The sequence below is a fragment of the Pan paniscus genome, chromosome 19 (genome assembly GCF_029289425.2).
Source record: "Pan paniscus chromosome 19, NHGRI_mPanPan1-v2.0_pri, whole genome shotgun sequence".
Classification (NCBI taxonomy): domain Eukaryota; kingdom Metazoa; phylum Chordata; class Mammalia; order Primates; family Hominidae; genus Pan; species Pan paniscus.
In genome coordinates, this window is record NC_073268.2 from 99352024 (window position 1) to 99368659 (window position 16636).

Sequence of the window (16636 nt, forward strand, 5' to 3'; positions counted from 1 at the left end):
CACTCACCCTTGGCAGGAGCAGCCGTGTTCGCGGGGGCCTTGCTCAGCGCAGGGCTGGGCTGCACGCCGAGCGCAGACTCTGACGGCTCCTCACACAGCTCTCTGCGTAGGACTGCGTTCCCATTTTATAGAGGGGGAAGTAGGGGCATGGAGTGGCTCAGGAGCTGTTCAGAGTCACACAGCAAGTAGGCGTAGAGCAGGCCTGACCAGGAGCCAGGTCCCAGGGCCTGTGCCATGGGCCCCTTCATGGCGTGTCCAGGGGATGACGATGCAGGTTCCCCATGTGGGTGTGAAGAGGGCTACACGTTGCTGCCTTTTGAGGGGCATTCGGGAGGCAGGATCTGTAGGAACTGGTGACCGGTGAGACGCAGCACCTGGTGATGAAGGGGCGGTGTGTGGCCTGGGCGGTGGCAGTGGTGGCCGTTCAGGAAGGGGCTGCCAGGAGGCAGAGGGTCCCGAAGGCCGGGTGCTTCCCCAGGGAAGGTGCTGGTCCTGTCGTCTGTGTACCCATCATCTGCCTTCTCTCCTGACTTTCCCTAATCAAAGCTGGACACTAGCTGAGGATGTTCTGGACTCGGGGCGTGTTTTGTGGCCCACACCAGGATCTTCCTGGCAGTTTGTGCTGATGGCACTGCCTCCAGGTTCTCCCTTCTTATCCGGTCTCTGCAAAGTGCATGGAATTTTCACAGGCACGCTTTAAGATTCAAAGTGACACTGAATGACTGGTTCCAGTCATCAGGATGCTGTGAGCTACAAAGCTGATCTGAGGATGCTTTGCTTTGCACAGGTACCAGCGTGGCTGCCGATCTTTGGCTGCAAATCTGCAGCTCCTCACTCAGGGTCAGAGTGAGCAGAAGCCACTCATCCTGACCGAAGATGACGACGAAGATGACGACGTCCCAGAGGGGGTGGAGCGTGTGATAGGTGCGTGGGGTGTAAGCGGCGGCCTCTGCTCTTGGGCACCGTCGGGCCAGTTCCCCTCTACTCCAGGACCACACTTCCTTCTTCCTGGCTGGTGCCGGCACTGTCTGGCCACCCGTCCCCTTCGCCGAGTGCACGGTCACTGCCCGTCCTCTGGCTCCTGAACCCAGGCCTGTCCCTGCCCATGGACGGTCTCTTCCTGTGTGCCGTAGAAGCCCTTTTTCCCACCGCCTCGCCTCCTTCCTGACCTGGGCTGCCTGTTCTGGGCAGCTGGGTGTGTCCTCAGGAAACAGTTCTCCCAGGAAATTGAGTTGGGGTCCCTGGGGCTCAGGTCTCTGGCTCCTTGGCCCCTAAACCCTGCTCAGTTCCTTACCTCAGGAGCCATTTCAAACTCCCTTAAACCACATTACACCTTGCAGGGGTCTCCATCCACTGCCCTGTTCTCCTCCTGTGGGGTCTCCTGCTGCACAGAGACAGAGCCATCAGCGGAGCCCCTCACGGCGGCCATCCTGGGCTCCTGTCCACACACTGTCCTGCCCTCCTGCCACGGTTGGAAGAGGTCTTCCCCAGACCCAGGCAGGGCCTCTTCATGTCCCCTCCCTGTGAGGCCCCCATCCTCCCAGTATCTCCCAGCTTCCCAATGGGCAGGCGGGGCCGCGCTGCCTGTGCTGTGCCGCACTCTGCTCACATCCCCGCCGCTCCCTCCAGGGCAGGTTTCTCCCCAGTCATCCGCACCCCACCTCGACCGTGACCATCAGGGCGCCTGTGGCACCGTTGCCAGCCCCGAGCCAGCATCCACTCCGGCCCTCCCCTTGACCTTTGCTTCTCAGAGCCCTCCCTGGTTGCGTGGTAGGCGCCCGCATCTGTGCTGGGCGGCTCTGAGTCCCTGGCGGGGCCCTGGGTCTGCCCCTTCCCCGTGTCCGCAGCCTGCCCCGGGTTCGTTCCCGTCTTCCACCCGCTGCAGGCAGTCCCCCCTGCCCGCATTCCAGCTGCTGTGCTGGCTCCAGACTGTCTCTCCACCCTCCCCTGTGGTCACTCAGCGAGCTTGTCCATCAGGGTCTTCCCAGGGCTGCTTGGTGCCCACAGGCCAAGGCTTCACCCCTGCTGGGGCTTGCAGGGCCCTCACCGTGTGACCCGACCCCTCCCTGCATCCTCTAGGCTTCTGTGTGGTTCTTAAAAGTTCAGCCTGCCGCCAAGGCCTGGTCCCTGGGAGAAGCGTCTTCGTGCAGCCGCTGGCTGGGGGTTTTCTCTGGAAGCTTCCCAGCCCACTTTGGTCACCCGTGAGCTGCGGGCCCTTCCCCTGGCCTGGGTGGGGCCCTTGATGTTGGCCTTCCCCTGGGGGCAGGCAGCTGCTCCCTGTAGCCTGCTTTAATGGGGTAGATCTCTTTCTTAGGAACAGAGAACTTGGGAACATGGCTGTATGTGATTATTTGAGAACGGAGGGAAGGAAATGTTCTTTTCCTGTCATTAAAATTAATATTGTTAATGTAATTCCCTTCAGCGTGTGCACTGAGTAGCGTATAGGATGGGTCACCTTACAGCTGGGAAACTAGGAACTTTGTGTGGACTCTGTCATGCATCACCTTCCTCTTCCTACAGAGCAGCTGCTGGTCGGGCTGAAGGACAAGGACACTGTCGTGCGGTGGTCTGCAGCCAAGGGGTAGGTGTCTGTGGCCGCAGAAGCACCCTGGGGAGTGGGCCGGCCTCTCATGTGCGATTCAGCAGCTACAAATACCCAACAGCTTTGGAGTGGCAGCGCGGCCCCCTCCTTGGCCCCCTCCAACTTATGTGTGTTGCTTTACGTGTTGGCGTGAAGACGGTTCCCGAGACGGAGCTTCGGGCTCCTCCGTCCTCCTGCCTCTGGCTGGCCCTGCCGGGTCACGAGCAGGCCGGGTTTACCTGTTTATCTTCAAAATGTTCCCTTGCTTTTCCACATCCTCATCACTGTGCCCCCCGCCTATCGTTCCCCACAGATGGGGGTCACGGCTCCTACAATGACGGTGCTCAGGGAAGAGCCCTCTTTTGTGGGGTGAGCAGGTGCCAGTCCCTCATTCACCCCTCACTAGCACCTGTCATACCTGTGGGAGTCGACATGCACCCTGCACCCCAGGCCTCAGTGGAGGTCGTGGGGCAGATCCAGTGGGGCCTGGCCTTGAACTCAACAGGTGGAGCCCTGGCCTGGAGGAGCCGGTGGCCCTGTGGGCTTGGGCTGTGCAGGGACAGCGATACACGTGAAGAAGATGCTGAAGTGTCGGGGAGGCCCCTGCTGTGGAGGAGAGGAGGCAGGTGCAGGGGCCAGCAGGTGCTGAGGTGTCAGGGAGGTACCTTCTGTGGAGGGGATGAGGCAGGTGCAGGGGCCAGCAGATGCTGGGGTTGGGGGAGGCCCCTGCTGTGGAGAGGATGAGGCAGGTGCGGGGGCAGTAGGTGTTGAGGTGGGGGGAGGCCCCTGCTGTGGAGGGGACGAGGCAGGTGGAGGGGCTGGCAGGTGCTGGGGGGCGGGGAGGCCCCTGCTGTGGAGGGGATGAGGCAGGTGGAGGGGTGGCAGGTCCTGGGGGGCGGGTTGGCCCTTGCTGTGGAGGGGATGAGGCAGGTGCAAGGGCTGGCAGGTGCTGGGGGGCAGAGAGAACCCTGCTGTGGAGGGGACAAGTCAGGTGGAGGGGCTGGCAGGTGCTGGGGGGCAGAGAGGCCCCTGCTGTGGAGGGGATGAGGCAGGTGCAGGGGCCGGCAGGTGCTGAGGTGTCAGGGAGGTCCCTGCTGTGGAGGGGACGAGGCAGGTGGAGGGGCTGGCAGGTGCTGAGGTGTCAGGGAGGTCCCTACTGTGGAGGGGATGAAGCAGGTGGAGGGGCTGGCAGGTGCTGAGGTATCAGGGTGGTCCCTGCTATGGAGGGGACAAGGCAGGTGGAGGGGATAAGGCAGGTGCAGGGGCTGGCAGGTGCTGGGGGATGAGGCAGGTAGAGGGGCCAGCAGGTGCTGAGGGACGAGGAGGCTGGTTTTTGCCATTGCTCTCCCATGCTTCCGTGCTGGGTCCGTCCATACCATGATCTCTGGGAGGAGCTCCACAGGGCTGTGCAGGGGCTCACATAGGCCTTTGTGTTGCTGTACGCAGGGGATGGCTTTTCAGCCCAGAGCCTCGTTGGTTGGGTGTGATGGGCCCACGCAGTGAGAGGCTGGGCAGGCCTTCCCAGTGTCCTTCCTGGAGACCCCTGGCCAGGACCTTCCCCACGGGGCCATCTCCAGGGACTTGGACCCTGTGAGCCGGCCTCAGGCGGCCTCCATGTGGGGCCGTGAGCCCGTCACCTGGCTTGATGGGAGCCTGCACAGTCAGCATTTGGGGTGGCACAGAGGAAGCCCGGCTCCAGTAGGGAGGGTCAGGGTGAAGCCCTCAGCGTTCGCCTGCTGCCTCGGTACCCTCAGCCGTCACTGGTGGCCTGCAGCGTTCGCGTTACAGTGGTACATGGTGACCTGCCCTGTGCCGCGTGTGCTCACTTGTCCCCTTTGAATCTGGCTGCAGGCTCCTTTACCCTGCAGCGTGTTTTAGCGCGGGGGCTCCAAGCAGGGTGCGGGCCTGCCTGGAGTTGGCCTCTTCTCTCCTGGTCTCTGGAGGAAAGGAAGGGTGTTCAGGCCATTCACACGTGTCACGCATGCCCTTGGCGACAGGCTGGTGGTGCCCCTGACGGATTGCTGCGTTTCTCTTTCAGCATCGGTAGGATGGCTGGCAGGCTTCCCAGAGCCCTGGCGGATGATGTGGTCGGGTCTGTGCTGGACTGCTTCAGGTATGTGAGAAGAGCAGGGGAGGCGTGTGGGCCTGACCCTGAGTTGAGAAGCCCTGGCTTTCCTTATATCCTTTCACGCTTGCTTTTCATTGAGCTGTTTGTCAGAACTCCAGAAGCTCTTTTTTCCCCCTTTTGAAGTTAAACTTGAGAACTCTTGTTATTTCTGGTATGTTGCTTTTATCAATTCCATTCTATTTAAAAACCTTAAGGAAAAAGAGAGTCAGTTTAGACATATACCCATGTAGATGTTTATTCTGAAAGGAAAAGCTCTACTGAGTGAGTTGGGGCTGCTCCGAGAGCTTTCTGTGGGAGGTTCGGGTCTGCCCCTCGCCTGCCCATTAGCCACGTGTATCACTCAGACCTTGAAGTGAGGCTGGTGTGACCAAGGCCTGAGTTTGAATTGGATTTCATTTTAACGAAATGTGAGGCTTTGGGAGGCCAAAGTGGGAGGACGGCTTGAGCCTGTGAATTCGAGACCAGCCTGGGCAACGAAGCGAAACCCCATCTCTACAGAGAGTTAAAAAATTAGCCGGACGTGGTCCCAGCTACTCGGGAGGCTGAGGTGGGAGGATCCCTTGAGGCCAGGAGTTTGAGGCTTCATGAGCCATGATGGTGCCACTGCTGCACTCCAGACTGGGCAACAGAGTGAGACCCGGTCTCAGAACAAAACTGAGTGTAGACAGCCACGTGTGCTGTGCCGCATTTCTCTTGTCAGCCTTCAGGGAGTTCTGGGTCTTGGGACCGTGTGGCTTGTGGGTGGTAGAGTTGTGGGCTGGGATGTGCGGGTGGCAGGGCCTGGGGTTTCAGCCTGGGGCCTGCAGACCTGCCCTGGTGTGCTCACACGTGTGAGGCATCGATCTGTGACCTCCCCAGGGATTCTCCCTTTTGCTTGTGTAAATGTCTCTCCCAGTTTCAACAGCGGAGGGTTGAGAGCAGGCGTCCAGCTTGCTCAGGACCCCACTTTTGCTTGTGTAAATGTCTCTCCCAGTTTCAGAAGCGGAGGGTTGAGAACGGGTGTCCAGCTTGCTCAGGACCCCGGGCGTGCTGTTGCTTTTCATTAGCCTGGACACCGTGGCGAAAGCTGTGCTGTCAGCACTTTGGAGGCTCCAGTTCGCGTTGCCTGTCAGTCACCAGGGACAGCTCCGGAGCCGTTCACAAAGCCTTGTTTTCCTTCTGGAGCAGATTTCTTGTGCACTTAGCCTCCAGCCTGCTCAGTGACAATTTCAGGAGCACAGGAAACAATGTGTCAGATACGGGTCATGTTTTTCAGAGCAGCGTGCATGCATGTGTGAGAAATATTCTTCCAGTGGAAACATTGCTAGCAGAAAACATGCTCTTTACCGCAACTGCTTGATGGGAGGCAGGGGTTGGAGGGTGCTACATGCTTGGCTTCTCTGTAGGCGACCTCCAGCCTTGTTTCAGGCGTGTCCCTGGAGCTCCTTTCTGGTGGTCGTGGTGGGCATATGTCCTCCTGTCGCCTGGTGCCACCTGCGGCCTTCACAACAGTGGTGGGCTCCAGGCCGGGCCTGCCTGTGCCTGTCTGGACTTTGCCTCTCTCCTCCAGCCGCTGGGCGGCCTGCTCATCAGGCCTAGTGCGTCTCCTAAACTCACTGTGTGTCTTTCCCTCCACAACGTGCAGCCTCTCTGGACTGTGTGTTCCTTACTCCAGCTCACCTTCTTGGTCTAGTTTCATTTTTCCTGGCTGGTTTAATCTTCAGGTGCTTTTTAACCTTTATTTTTGTTATTTTAATGTGCTCATTCCATTTTTGTAGCTAGATTCTGGGACGGGGTGGCCTTTTTATTCTTGATTTCGCAGGGCCTTCATCCCAAAGTAGCTGCAGGGCCATCATCCCGAGTCCTCGCAGGATGCAGCTCTGGTCAGTGCCTGCCTTCCCTTTTCCTGGGTGCTCAGTGTGTGATTGTCAACCGTGGCCTAAAAAGGTGGCTCTGGACAGCGCCTGCTTTCCCTTTCGCTGGGTGCTCAGCATGTGATTGTCAACCATGGCATAAAAAGGTGCAGCCTCAGAGCAGGATGTCTGAAGACACCAGGAAGCCAGGAGTTGCTGGGGTGTGGGGCGGCCCACAGCCCTGCATGGTGGCTGCTCCAATCTTGTCCTTCCCTGGGACGTGTGGTAAGCTGCCAGCCTCTTCTGAAACGGGTCGGAGAAAGGGCATTAATTATATTAACTGTAAGAACACCCAGCACCCAGGAGGGTTAACTTACTCCCCGCTCCTTTCCTGGGCTGGGTTATGCAGTGAGTGGAACTGCACCCATCCCCAGGGGGTTCAGGATCTGTGTGGCTGATGTGGCTGTCCCCCAAGCGTGCACGACTCCCTCAGGACCTGGGACCCACTCCTGACTCCCATCACCAGCCCTGCAGCATTACCCCGGACCTAGGAAGTAGCGCCAGACCCCAGGCTGTGGCAGAAGCAGGGTGCCTTGGAGAGGAGTGTGTCTGTGTCTGTGCCAACCCCATTGGTTTCTCCCGTGAGCAAACCAACTGAACCTGTGCCCGGGCCCAGCTGTGGGTCCTGCTGACTTGCCCGAGAGCATCTTCTGAGACACTCGGTGTGGAGCGTCTGGAAGCCACGGCACTACGCTGTGCCTCCCCCTCGCCCGCCGCCCCGTGTCAGCAGGAGCCTCACCATGTGGGTTCCTTTCTGTTGAGCTTTACGGTTTCATCGAGGTTTTGGACTGGGTGATGTGTTCATTCAAAAGTCAAACGGAAGGGAAGAAGACAGCCTCCCCAGACCCCGGAGCCCCCCCGCAGGTGACCTGGGGCACCCGTTCCTCATCCCTCCGGGGACTGATGCAGGTGTGAGCAGATGGATACAGAGGTTTTCTTGTTTTGTTTTTGAGATGGAGTCTCGCTCTGTCGCCAGGCTGGAGTGCAGTGGCGCGGTCTTGGCTCACTGCGATGTCCGCCTCCTGGGTTCAAGCCATTCCCTTGCCGCAGCCCCCAAGTAGCTGGGACTACAGGCGTGCACCACCACGCTTGGCTAATTTTTTGTATTTAGTAGAGACGGGGTTTCACCATGTTGGCCAGTCGGGTCTCTGTCTCCTGACCTTGTGATCTGCCCGCCTCGGCCTCCCGGAGTGCTGGGATGACAGGCTGAGCCACCGCGCCCGGCTGTTTTGTTTTTAGAGATGGGGTCTTGCTCTGTTGCTCAGGCACCATGATAGCTCACTGCAGCCTCTACTTCCTAAGTTCAAGTGATCCTCCTGCCTCAGCCTCCGAGTAGCTAGGACTATAGGTGTGCAGCACCACACCCAGCTAATTATTTTATTTCATTTTTGTAGAGATGGGGACTTGCTATGTTGCCCAGGCTAGTCTTGAACTCCTGGCCTCAAGCAGTCCTCTTGCCTCGGTTTCCCAAAGTGCTGGGACTATAGACCTGAGCCCTGTACCTGGCTAAAATTGTCTCTTTCATTTTACACAGATAATGGCTTACTTGTCACACTTTAACACCAAACGCATCTTTGAGGTCATTTTACATTAGTGCTGTTCCTCTTGCTCTTGATGATCTGAGACCTGTGTACCTGCGACACTCTTTACCCGCCTCCTCTCTCTCTCTCTCTCTCTCTCTTTCTTCCTCTCCCGCTCATCCGCCCACTCATAGCTTCCACTATTTTCTGTTGTCTTCCCTCCTCTGAGACCCCCCTGTGCTTCCAGGAGTGCCTTAAGCTTGGATCTGAGGGCAGGAACTCGCCCCGGCTGCTTGGCTTCTCCCTGTGCCCCTGGTGTCCATGGACAGGGTCCCCTGTCCGGTTCCACTGTGCCGTGGTGGTGCTGGGCCTCTGAGGCGAGCCGGATGGACGGACGGCATCCCCTGGACCCTGCCACCCTTGCCACTGTGCCGCAGTGAACACGTGTCTGATTTAGAAGTAGACATTGGCCTGACAGGCATTTGTTTTGGTATTTTTAAGTCACGGTAACCTTGGTGTTTTGTCAAGTTCATTCAGATGTTAACTAAATCTTTGTGAAAGGTGTGAAGCATCTTTCTCCAATGAAGACCCTAAAGGACGCAAGTGCTGATGTGAAAATACGCAAGGGGCTCACGAGCCTCTGGGCAGACAGTACACGTCTGGAACTTGGACACAGTTTAATTGTGATTGAGTCCGTCGGTGACAGTGAGCTCTGAGGAGCCCGCTGGTGGACGCTGGTGTCTGTCTCAGCCCCTCCTCTCTGGGCTGGGCACGCAGGAGGCGAGGCAGCCACCGGGCGGACAGGCACTCTCCGATTTTCCTAAGTATTCTTGTCCATACTGATTGCCAGCTAGTCATACAATTTAGTGGGTTTTCCTAAACATTTATTTGCTGTCAAATCAATTTAATTAGAATCAGGAGAGCTTCTGAACCACCCCGGGGAAATTAGTACATATAAAATATTATGACTTGATCGATGGCCATTGCAATTGTTCATTAAAAGTTCATATTTCAAATACTGTGAAAAATCTTGAAATGCCAATTCATTCTTCTAGCATTTAATTCTGAGTTTGACTAAACAGTGGGGTGTCATTTAAAGAAGGTCTTCTGCTCCCTTTTCCACTGACGTCTTCCTGTGCTGGGATTCCTGTTTTAAGTTCCTACTTTTCTGAAGTGTCTTATTTCTTTCTCTGGGAGCGTGGGTGTTGCCCGTACTTGGAGCGACACCACTGTGGTGGGAAAACCCCCCCTGGGACGGCACGGATGGGACGGTCTCTTTGTCTGGGGACTGACCAAGACTTGTCCTCACTCTCGGGAGATCTGAAGAGGCCCTGGGGTAGGCACGGCTGTTGTCTTCATACTCAGTTGCAGTGTGTTATTTCTTCAGCCAACTGATGATTTGTTTTTTTATTTTGAGACGGAGTCTTGCTCTGTCACCCAGGCTGGAGTGCAGTGGCACGATCTAAGCTCACTGCAACCTCCGCCTCCCCGGTTCACGCGATTCTCCTGCCTCAGCCTCTTGAGTAGCTGGGATTATAGGCGTGAGCCGCTGTGCCCAGCCTTGATACTTTAAAAACTTAGGAATGGGTTTTAGTGAGCCTTATGTGAGCCTTACAGGCAGAGGATATGGACCTGCCAGGCTGTGCTCCTTGCTATGCTGTGGGCTTTGAACCAAAAGCTGACACGTGGGCTGTGGTCTTAGGATCTTTGTTGCTCTCAGTTTCCAGGAGACTGACAAGGCGTGGCACGGGGGATGTCTGGCGCTGGCGGAGCTGGGCAGGAGAGGCCTGTTGCTGCCGTCTCGACTCGTGGATGGTGAGTAGCTGAGGCACGGTCAGGGGGGATGTCTGGCGCTGGCGGAGCTGGGCAGGAGAGGCCTGTTGCTGCCATCTCGACTCGTAGATGGTGAGTAGCCGAAGCACAGTCAGCTGCGTCACCAGGCTGTCCGTGGCAGGCTGCAGCCCTTCGTCTGAACCCATCTCCGCGGTGTGGCCCTGCCGCGGGCACGCACAGAAGAGCTTGAGAACAAAGTCTGTCTACCTTGTTCTCACATTGGCCTTTGTAATTTCCTAATTGCCTCTTTTGTCTGCTGTGGAATTTTAATGCCACAGATTACCCTGTGTAGCTGGTTTTGAAGGGCCACGAATCCTTGTAATGTCTGATTTTCTTACTCCCCAAAACCAGTTTTCATTCTTGAGGGACATTGTCGCCCCTTAAGGACACTTGCAGTGGCACCTGCTTCAGTTGTAGAACCAGGTACCCCTGGCAGCATCCTGGGTCACCTGGAGTGACGTGGTGCTTCCTGGAGATGAGGCTCACGCCAGCGTGAAACCAGGGTGGGAACTGGGGTGGAGGGCCGGGGGAGCTCTGCAGTGGCCAGCAGTGGGGTGGGGACAGAGGGCACAGCATGGCAGATGCAGAGGCACTGCCCCAGACCAGCTCTTGTGCCGTGGCCACACGCAGCCCTGTCTGTGTTTGGTGGGGAGAGTCCCTGGGTGTGGCTGGCAGTGCCCTCTGAGGGCAGGAAGGAAAGGATGTCTGTACAGGATAGAGTGGGGGCCCATCCTGAGAGGGCCCCACCACAGAGACTTGATTCTGTCCAAAATAAAGACACCTGAGATGTGGTGGCCTCACGTCTTCCCAGTGTGGAGCTGTGGTGGCGTCTGAAGTGACCGCTTTGCATTTGGCATTTTGATGTATGGGGAGAGCTTTTAGAGCCTGCAGTTCTTTTTTTTAATGTCTCTGCTTATTTTTTTTCAGACTTCTTTAATGTTTAGACCTCTTTATTGCGATCTAATTTACATACCATAAAATGCACTCATTTAAGTATACGGTTAAGTGGTTTTTGTATTATTTACAGAGTTGCGCAACTATTGCCATAATTTAATTTCTGAACATTTTCATTGCCTCCAAAGGAAACCCTGTGTTTAAGAACTCACTTTTTACTCTCCCCAGCACCCCCGCCCTGGCAGCCACGTCTCCAGTGTCTCTGTGAATTTGTCTTTTATAGACATTTCCTAACAGTGGAACCTACAACATGTGATCTTTGGCGTCCGAATTCTTCGACTGAGTTTCTCTGTGTCGTAGCCTGTGGAGTGCCGCCTTCCTTCCTGTGGCAGAGCCTTGTCCTGCTGTGTAAATGCACCACACGCCACGTTTTGTCCATCCTTTTCATCAGCTGATGTACATCTGGGTTGTTTCCACCTTTCACTGTTAGGTTAATGCTGCCATGAACATCGCGTACACGTTTTTGAGTGGATGTTGGGTGTAGACCTAGTAGAAATGCTGGGTCATACGGTAACTCCATGTTTAACTTTCTAAGAACCTGCCAAACTTTTTCCAAAATGATTGCACCATTTCACGTTCCTGCCTGTAGTGTGTGAGGGTTCTGCTTCTCTGATCCTCACCAACACTTGCTTTTATCTTTTTTTTTTTTGGACGGGGTTTCACTTTGTTGCCCAGGCTGGAGTGCGGTGATGCAATCTCTGCCTCCCAGGACCAGGCGATCCTCTCACCTCAGCCTCCTGAGTAGCTGGGACCACCGGTGCCCACCACCATGCCAGATTAATTTTTTTTTTAGTTTTGTTAGAGACAGGGCTTCACCACATTGCCCAGGCTGGTCTTGAAGTCCTCAGCTGAAGCAGTCCACCCGCCTTGGCCTCCCAGAGTGTGGGGAATACAGGCGTGAGCCACCACACTTGCCCCCTGCTTCTTTTAAAAAAAAAAAAAAAGCCGTCCTAGTGAGTGTGAAGCGCCACCTTGTTTTGCTTTTCATCTGCTTTTCCCCAGTGACTGATAACACTGAGCATTTTCTGTGTTTGCCCGTTTGTATGTCTTCTTTGGAGAAATGTCTGTTCAAGTTCTTTACTCATTTAAAAAAATATTTTTTTAATTGTTATTGTAAGTAAGAGTTTTTTTATGTATTCTGGATATAAGTCTTTTATTGGATATATGATTTGCAAATGTTTTATGTGTTCCATGGTTGCCTTTCAGTTGTAGGCTGTACCTGGTGTGTTTTCAATTTCTTTGATGGTGATATTTGACCCAGGTTTTAAATTTTAATTAAGTCCAGCTCATCAGTCTTTTTCTTTCTTGTGTTTCTGGTGTCATAGCTAAGAAATCATTGCTGACCCCAGAACCATGAGGTTGTGGTTTCATTTAACGTTTTGTTCCATCCGAAGTAAGTGACTCGTAATGTTTATTTGTGACACTAGATGTGTGTGAGGGTGTGTGTGTGAATGTGTAGCTGGGATGGAATGAAGTCCCTGCCTGTGGGGAGCCAGCTCCAGGTTCACTCAAAGGAGACAAGAGACTCTACTGGCTTGTGTGTGTGCTCTGTCATGTCTTATGGCAACACGCACTGACCCCAGGCAGCTGGGGCGAGAGGATATGGGTGTTGGCGTCATAAACGAAAAGGGTAAAGCTATCGTTCAGAAACTGATACGTGATGTGGAATACACTGGCCCATGACCTTCGCATGGTTGGTTGGCCCCTTCTGCCTGGCAGTGCCCTCCATGTGAGCTGAACCCTCTTTGCAGCCCCCATTCTGTACCTGGTGGGACATGGAGAAGCTGTGCTGTCTCTGCACAGGGCAAGGGTTATTTCAGGCAGGGGTGAAAGAGATCCCATCTTGGGGCTGACTCAGGAGGTGACAGGGCTGACATTTGATGAGCATTTGCAGCATACTTTTTGTGTTTTTGTTTTAGACCTCACACCATTCCTCTGAGAGCCGTCTTGTTTATATAAAGCTATAGTTGGGAGCCACGTGTGGTGGCGGTGCCTTTAGTCCTAGCCTCTTGGGAGGCCAAGGCAGGAGGATCACTTGAGCCTAGGAATTTGAGACCAGCCTGGACATCATAGTGAGACCCCCTCTCTGAACAAACAAACACACACACACAAACACTGCAGCTGTGGGAGCCAGGAAGTCTTTCTGGTGTCACAGCTCATGCTCAGCCCTTCGGCCTCCTCCATGTCACTCGGCTGAGCTGTCCCTGCACCTCCTTGTCTCCTTGGAGAGTTACTGTGGTTCTCTGTCAGTTTGGTTTGAAAAGTGAAAACAGGCTGGGCACGGTGGCTCATGCCTGTAATCCCAGCATTTTGGGAGGCCAAGGCGGGGGGATCACCTGAGGCCAGGAGTTCGAGACCAGCCTGGCCAACATGGTGAAACCCCGTCTCTGCTAAAAATACAAGGATGTGGTGGTGCATGTCTGTAATCCCAGCTACTCGGGAGGCTGAGGCAGAAGAATCGTGTGAACCCAGTAGGTGGAGGTTGCAATGAACCGAGATCGCACCACTGCACTCTAGCCTGGGTGACAGAGCAAGATCCTGTCTCAAAAAAAAAGAAAAAAAAGCATGAAAACAAATGCTTGGCAAATAAATGTTGTAGAAAGACACAATATAGATGAGCATGTTTGATGACTAAAGCTTTTGTTTGTCTTAGAGGAAATGTGGAGCTTCATTGGTGCGTGCTAAAGGAGGAAGAAGTAAAACTAGGGAAGTCAGGTGGGCAGGCAGTGATGCGATGTTTGCCTGGAAGGCACCCTGGGTCTTTCTGCCCTTAGTCCTCTGAATAGGGGGACTCTGCCTGCTGGACTCAGGAAAAAAGCATCGCATTTTCTTTGGGTTACTTTTTAGGGAATCCTGCTGATTCCTCTCCACACATACAGTGCACACACACACAGAATCTCCATCTGTTGTGCTGTAAGCCTATTTCTTGGTCTCTGACTCTGTGCACACCACCACGCCCAGCTAATTTTTTAAAGAAATTCGAAAGCAGCCTGCGCAACAAAATGAGATCCTGTTTCTACAAAAATTGTTTTAAAAAGGTAGTTGGGTGCAGTCCCAGCTACTCAGGAGGTTGAGGTGGGAGAATTGCTTGAGTCCAGGAGGTTGAGGCTGCAGTGAGCCATGATCGCAGTGCTGCACTCACGCGATCCTCCTGCCTTGGCCTGTGGACAGTGGGCCATGTTCTTTTTCTCTTCGCATCATCACCTCAGTTTGAGGACTACTGTTAAAGGGCTACTTGGTCTTTATTTTAGGTGATTCAAATTCCAGGACTTTTCTTGAGTGGTCCTGGCGTAGGTCCTTTCACCTTTTTTGTGGCTCCTCTTTGAACACCTCTGTTGTTGTGGCAGGAGGAGGTGGGCACTCCTCACCATGAGTAAGCTCCTACAATGTTTGTGAACCCTTATGGTTTCCTTTGTTGGATACAAGAAGCACAGGTGGGGGGATGTATTTGGTTTAAGTTTACCTTTTTTTTTTTTTTCTTTTTTTGAGACAGAGTCTTGCTCTGTTGCCCAGGCTGGAGTGCAGTGGCGCCCTCTTGGCTCACTGCCAGCTCCATCTCCCAGGTTCAAGTGATTCTCATGACTCAGCCTCCCAAGTAGCTGGGAGTCAGGCGCCCGCCACCATGCCCAGCCAATTTTTTTTATTTTTGGTAGAGACCGGATTTCTCCATGTTGGCCAGGCTGGTCTCGAACTCCTGACCTCAAGTGATCTGCCTGCCTTGGCTTCCCAAAGTGCTGGGATTACAGGCGTGAGGCACTGCGCCCAGCCAACTGTACTATTTTGATAAAATGTATACATGTGCTCCTTATTATGCATTTTGTGGTTTTCATCAGTATTTTGCTTTTTGAAAAATGTCAAATGTTCTGATCTCTTTGGACATTTTGTATGAACCCTATTTCCCTTGCTATCCTTATTGATTGAGAATTGTGCATATTGATTTGGGTAATAATAACTAGCATTTGGTGTTTTTCTGAGCTTGGATGTGTAGATTCATGTCTTTCATCAAACTCGGGTAGTTTTCAGTCATCGTTTCTTCAGGTATTTTTGCTGCCCCTCTCCTCTCCTTGTGGGACTCTTGTTATGTTAATACACATGTTGGTACGCTTGATGGTGCCCTATGAGTCTCTTAGGTTCTGCACTCATTTCAGCTCTTGAGTCCTCTTGTTATGTTAATACACATGTTGGTAAGCTTGATGGTGCCCTATGAGTCTCTTAGGTTCTGTGCTCATTTCAGCTGTTGAGTCCTCTTGTTGTGTTAATACACATGTTGGTAAGCTTGATGGTGCCCTATGAGTCTCTTAGGTTCTGCGCTCGTTTCAGCTGTGGAGTCCTCAGTTCCAGAATTTCTCTTTAGTTTCTCTTTTAATAATTTCTTTTTGAGACAGGGTCTTGCTCTGTCGCCCAGGCTGGAGTGCAGTGGTGGTATCACGGCTTACTGCAGCCTCAACCTCCCAGGCCCAAGCAGCTCTCCTGCCTCAGCCTCCTGAGTAGCTGAGACCACAGGCCTGCTGCACTGGAAAAAAAAATTGTAGAAACAGGATCTCACTTTATTGTCCAGACTGCTTTCAAATTCTTGGACTCAAGTGATCTTCTTGCCTTGGCCTGCCTTGGGATTATAGGAGTGAGCTGCTGTGCCCAGCCTGTTTTTATAATTTCTGTCTCTTTATCAACATTCCATGTTAGTTTAAATGTTGTTCTTTTGGTCTCCTTTAGTTCTTTGTCCACAGTTTTCTTGAGATCTGTGAGCATATTTAAAGCTGTTGATTTAAAGTCTTTGTCTAAGACTGAGCACAGTGGCTCACACTTGCTTCCCAGCACTTAACCTTTGCTTTAAAGCCTAAAAAGGAAGAAATCTTTGCATACGTGTTTCCCAAATAACAGATTTGAGGGCTGTGTTGGTGACATAGGTCTGTTTATACACACTGTGTGGCTAAAGCAGGTCTCTGTTAAATTAGCATCTACAAAGCTTTTCTCCTGCCTTCCCTCAAACTTAGGAAGCTCCCTATGCAATCTTCAGGCTGGGGTCCTTCACTGCCCCCTCTCAAGGAGGCCTACCCCTTCCCCCAGAAGGTGCAGTCTGTCACCCCATGTCTTATAAAGTGTAATTGTCTGGTGTCCCAAAGCCACAGAGAAGCCCATTCTAACCTTCCTGCAACTTTCTGAAGGTTGGAGAGCATGTTTGTTTTACTGCTAGGAGGCTCAAGGTCCCTGTGAACCTGCATCAGGTAGTAAGCCCTGCATGTCGGAAATACAGACTGCCTAACTCTTATCTAAGGTGATGTTTTGAGAAAATTTTTAAATGTATAATAAATTTTATAAATTTCGAAAAAATTTTAATAAACATTAAATTTTTATAAGTTTATATAAATGTTATAAATTTTGAAAAATGTACAGAGTTGCATTGGAGCACACGCTCTCAGCGTTCATCGAAGACGTACAAGCAGTGTCTTACGACGATGTTGCTGCAGCTGCCTTGGGGTCTTATTAAAAGCACCATTCAGTAGATTAATTCCCACCTGTGGACTGTGTTTTCTGGCTTCCAAAAGAAACTGTCATGTTTTTCTCTCTGGATGATGAAAACTCTGCACGTCCTTCCTATGACAAATGCGATTGGCGCCCACTGCCCTTGGCAGTCGAGGTGAGGACACAGCGTTTCTGTGACGGTGAAGGGGACAGGGTTTGGAGGGAGATTCAGACATTAAACAAGGAAACAAAGAAGGGAGCAATT

At 53.2% G+C, this 16636-nt stretch overlaps 1 protein-coding gene across 2 annotated transcripts in view; it reads left to right on the top strand.

Annotated features, from left to right (window-relative positions):
- TBCD (tubulin folding cofactor D) overlaps positions 1-16636 on the top strand; it is a 200357-nt gene that overhangs the window by 55031 nt on the left and 128690 nt on the right. For both annotated transcript variants that reach the window (XM_034943211.3, XM_055101986.2), the window contains exons 10-13: positions 788-924; positions 2521-2581; positions 4620-4694; positions 9842-9936. In XM_034943211.3, the coding sequence (XP_034799102.1) occupies positions 788-924; positions 2521-2581; positions 4620-4694; positions 9842-9936 (368 nt within the window). The remainder of the gene's footprint in view (positions 1-787; positions 925-2520; positions 2582-4619; positions 4695-9841; positions 9937-16636) is intronic.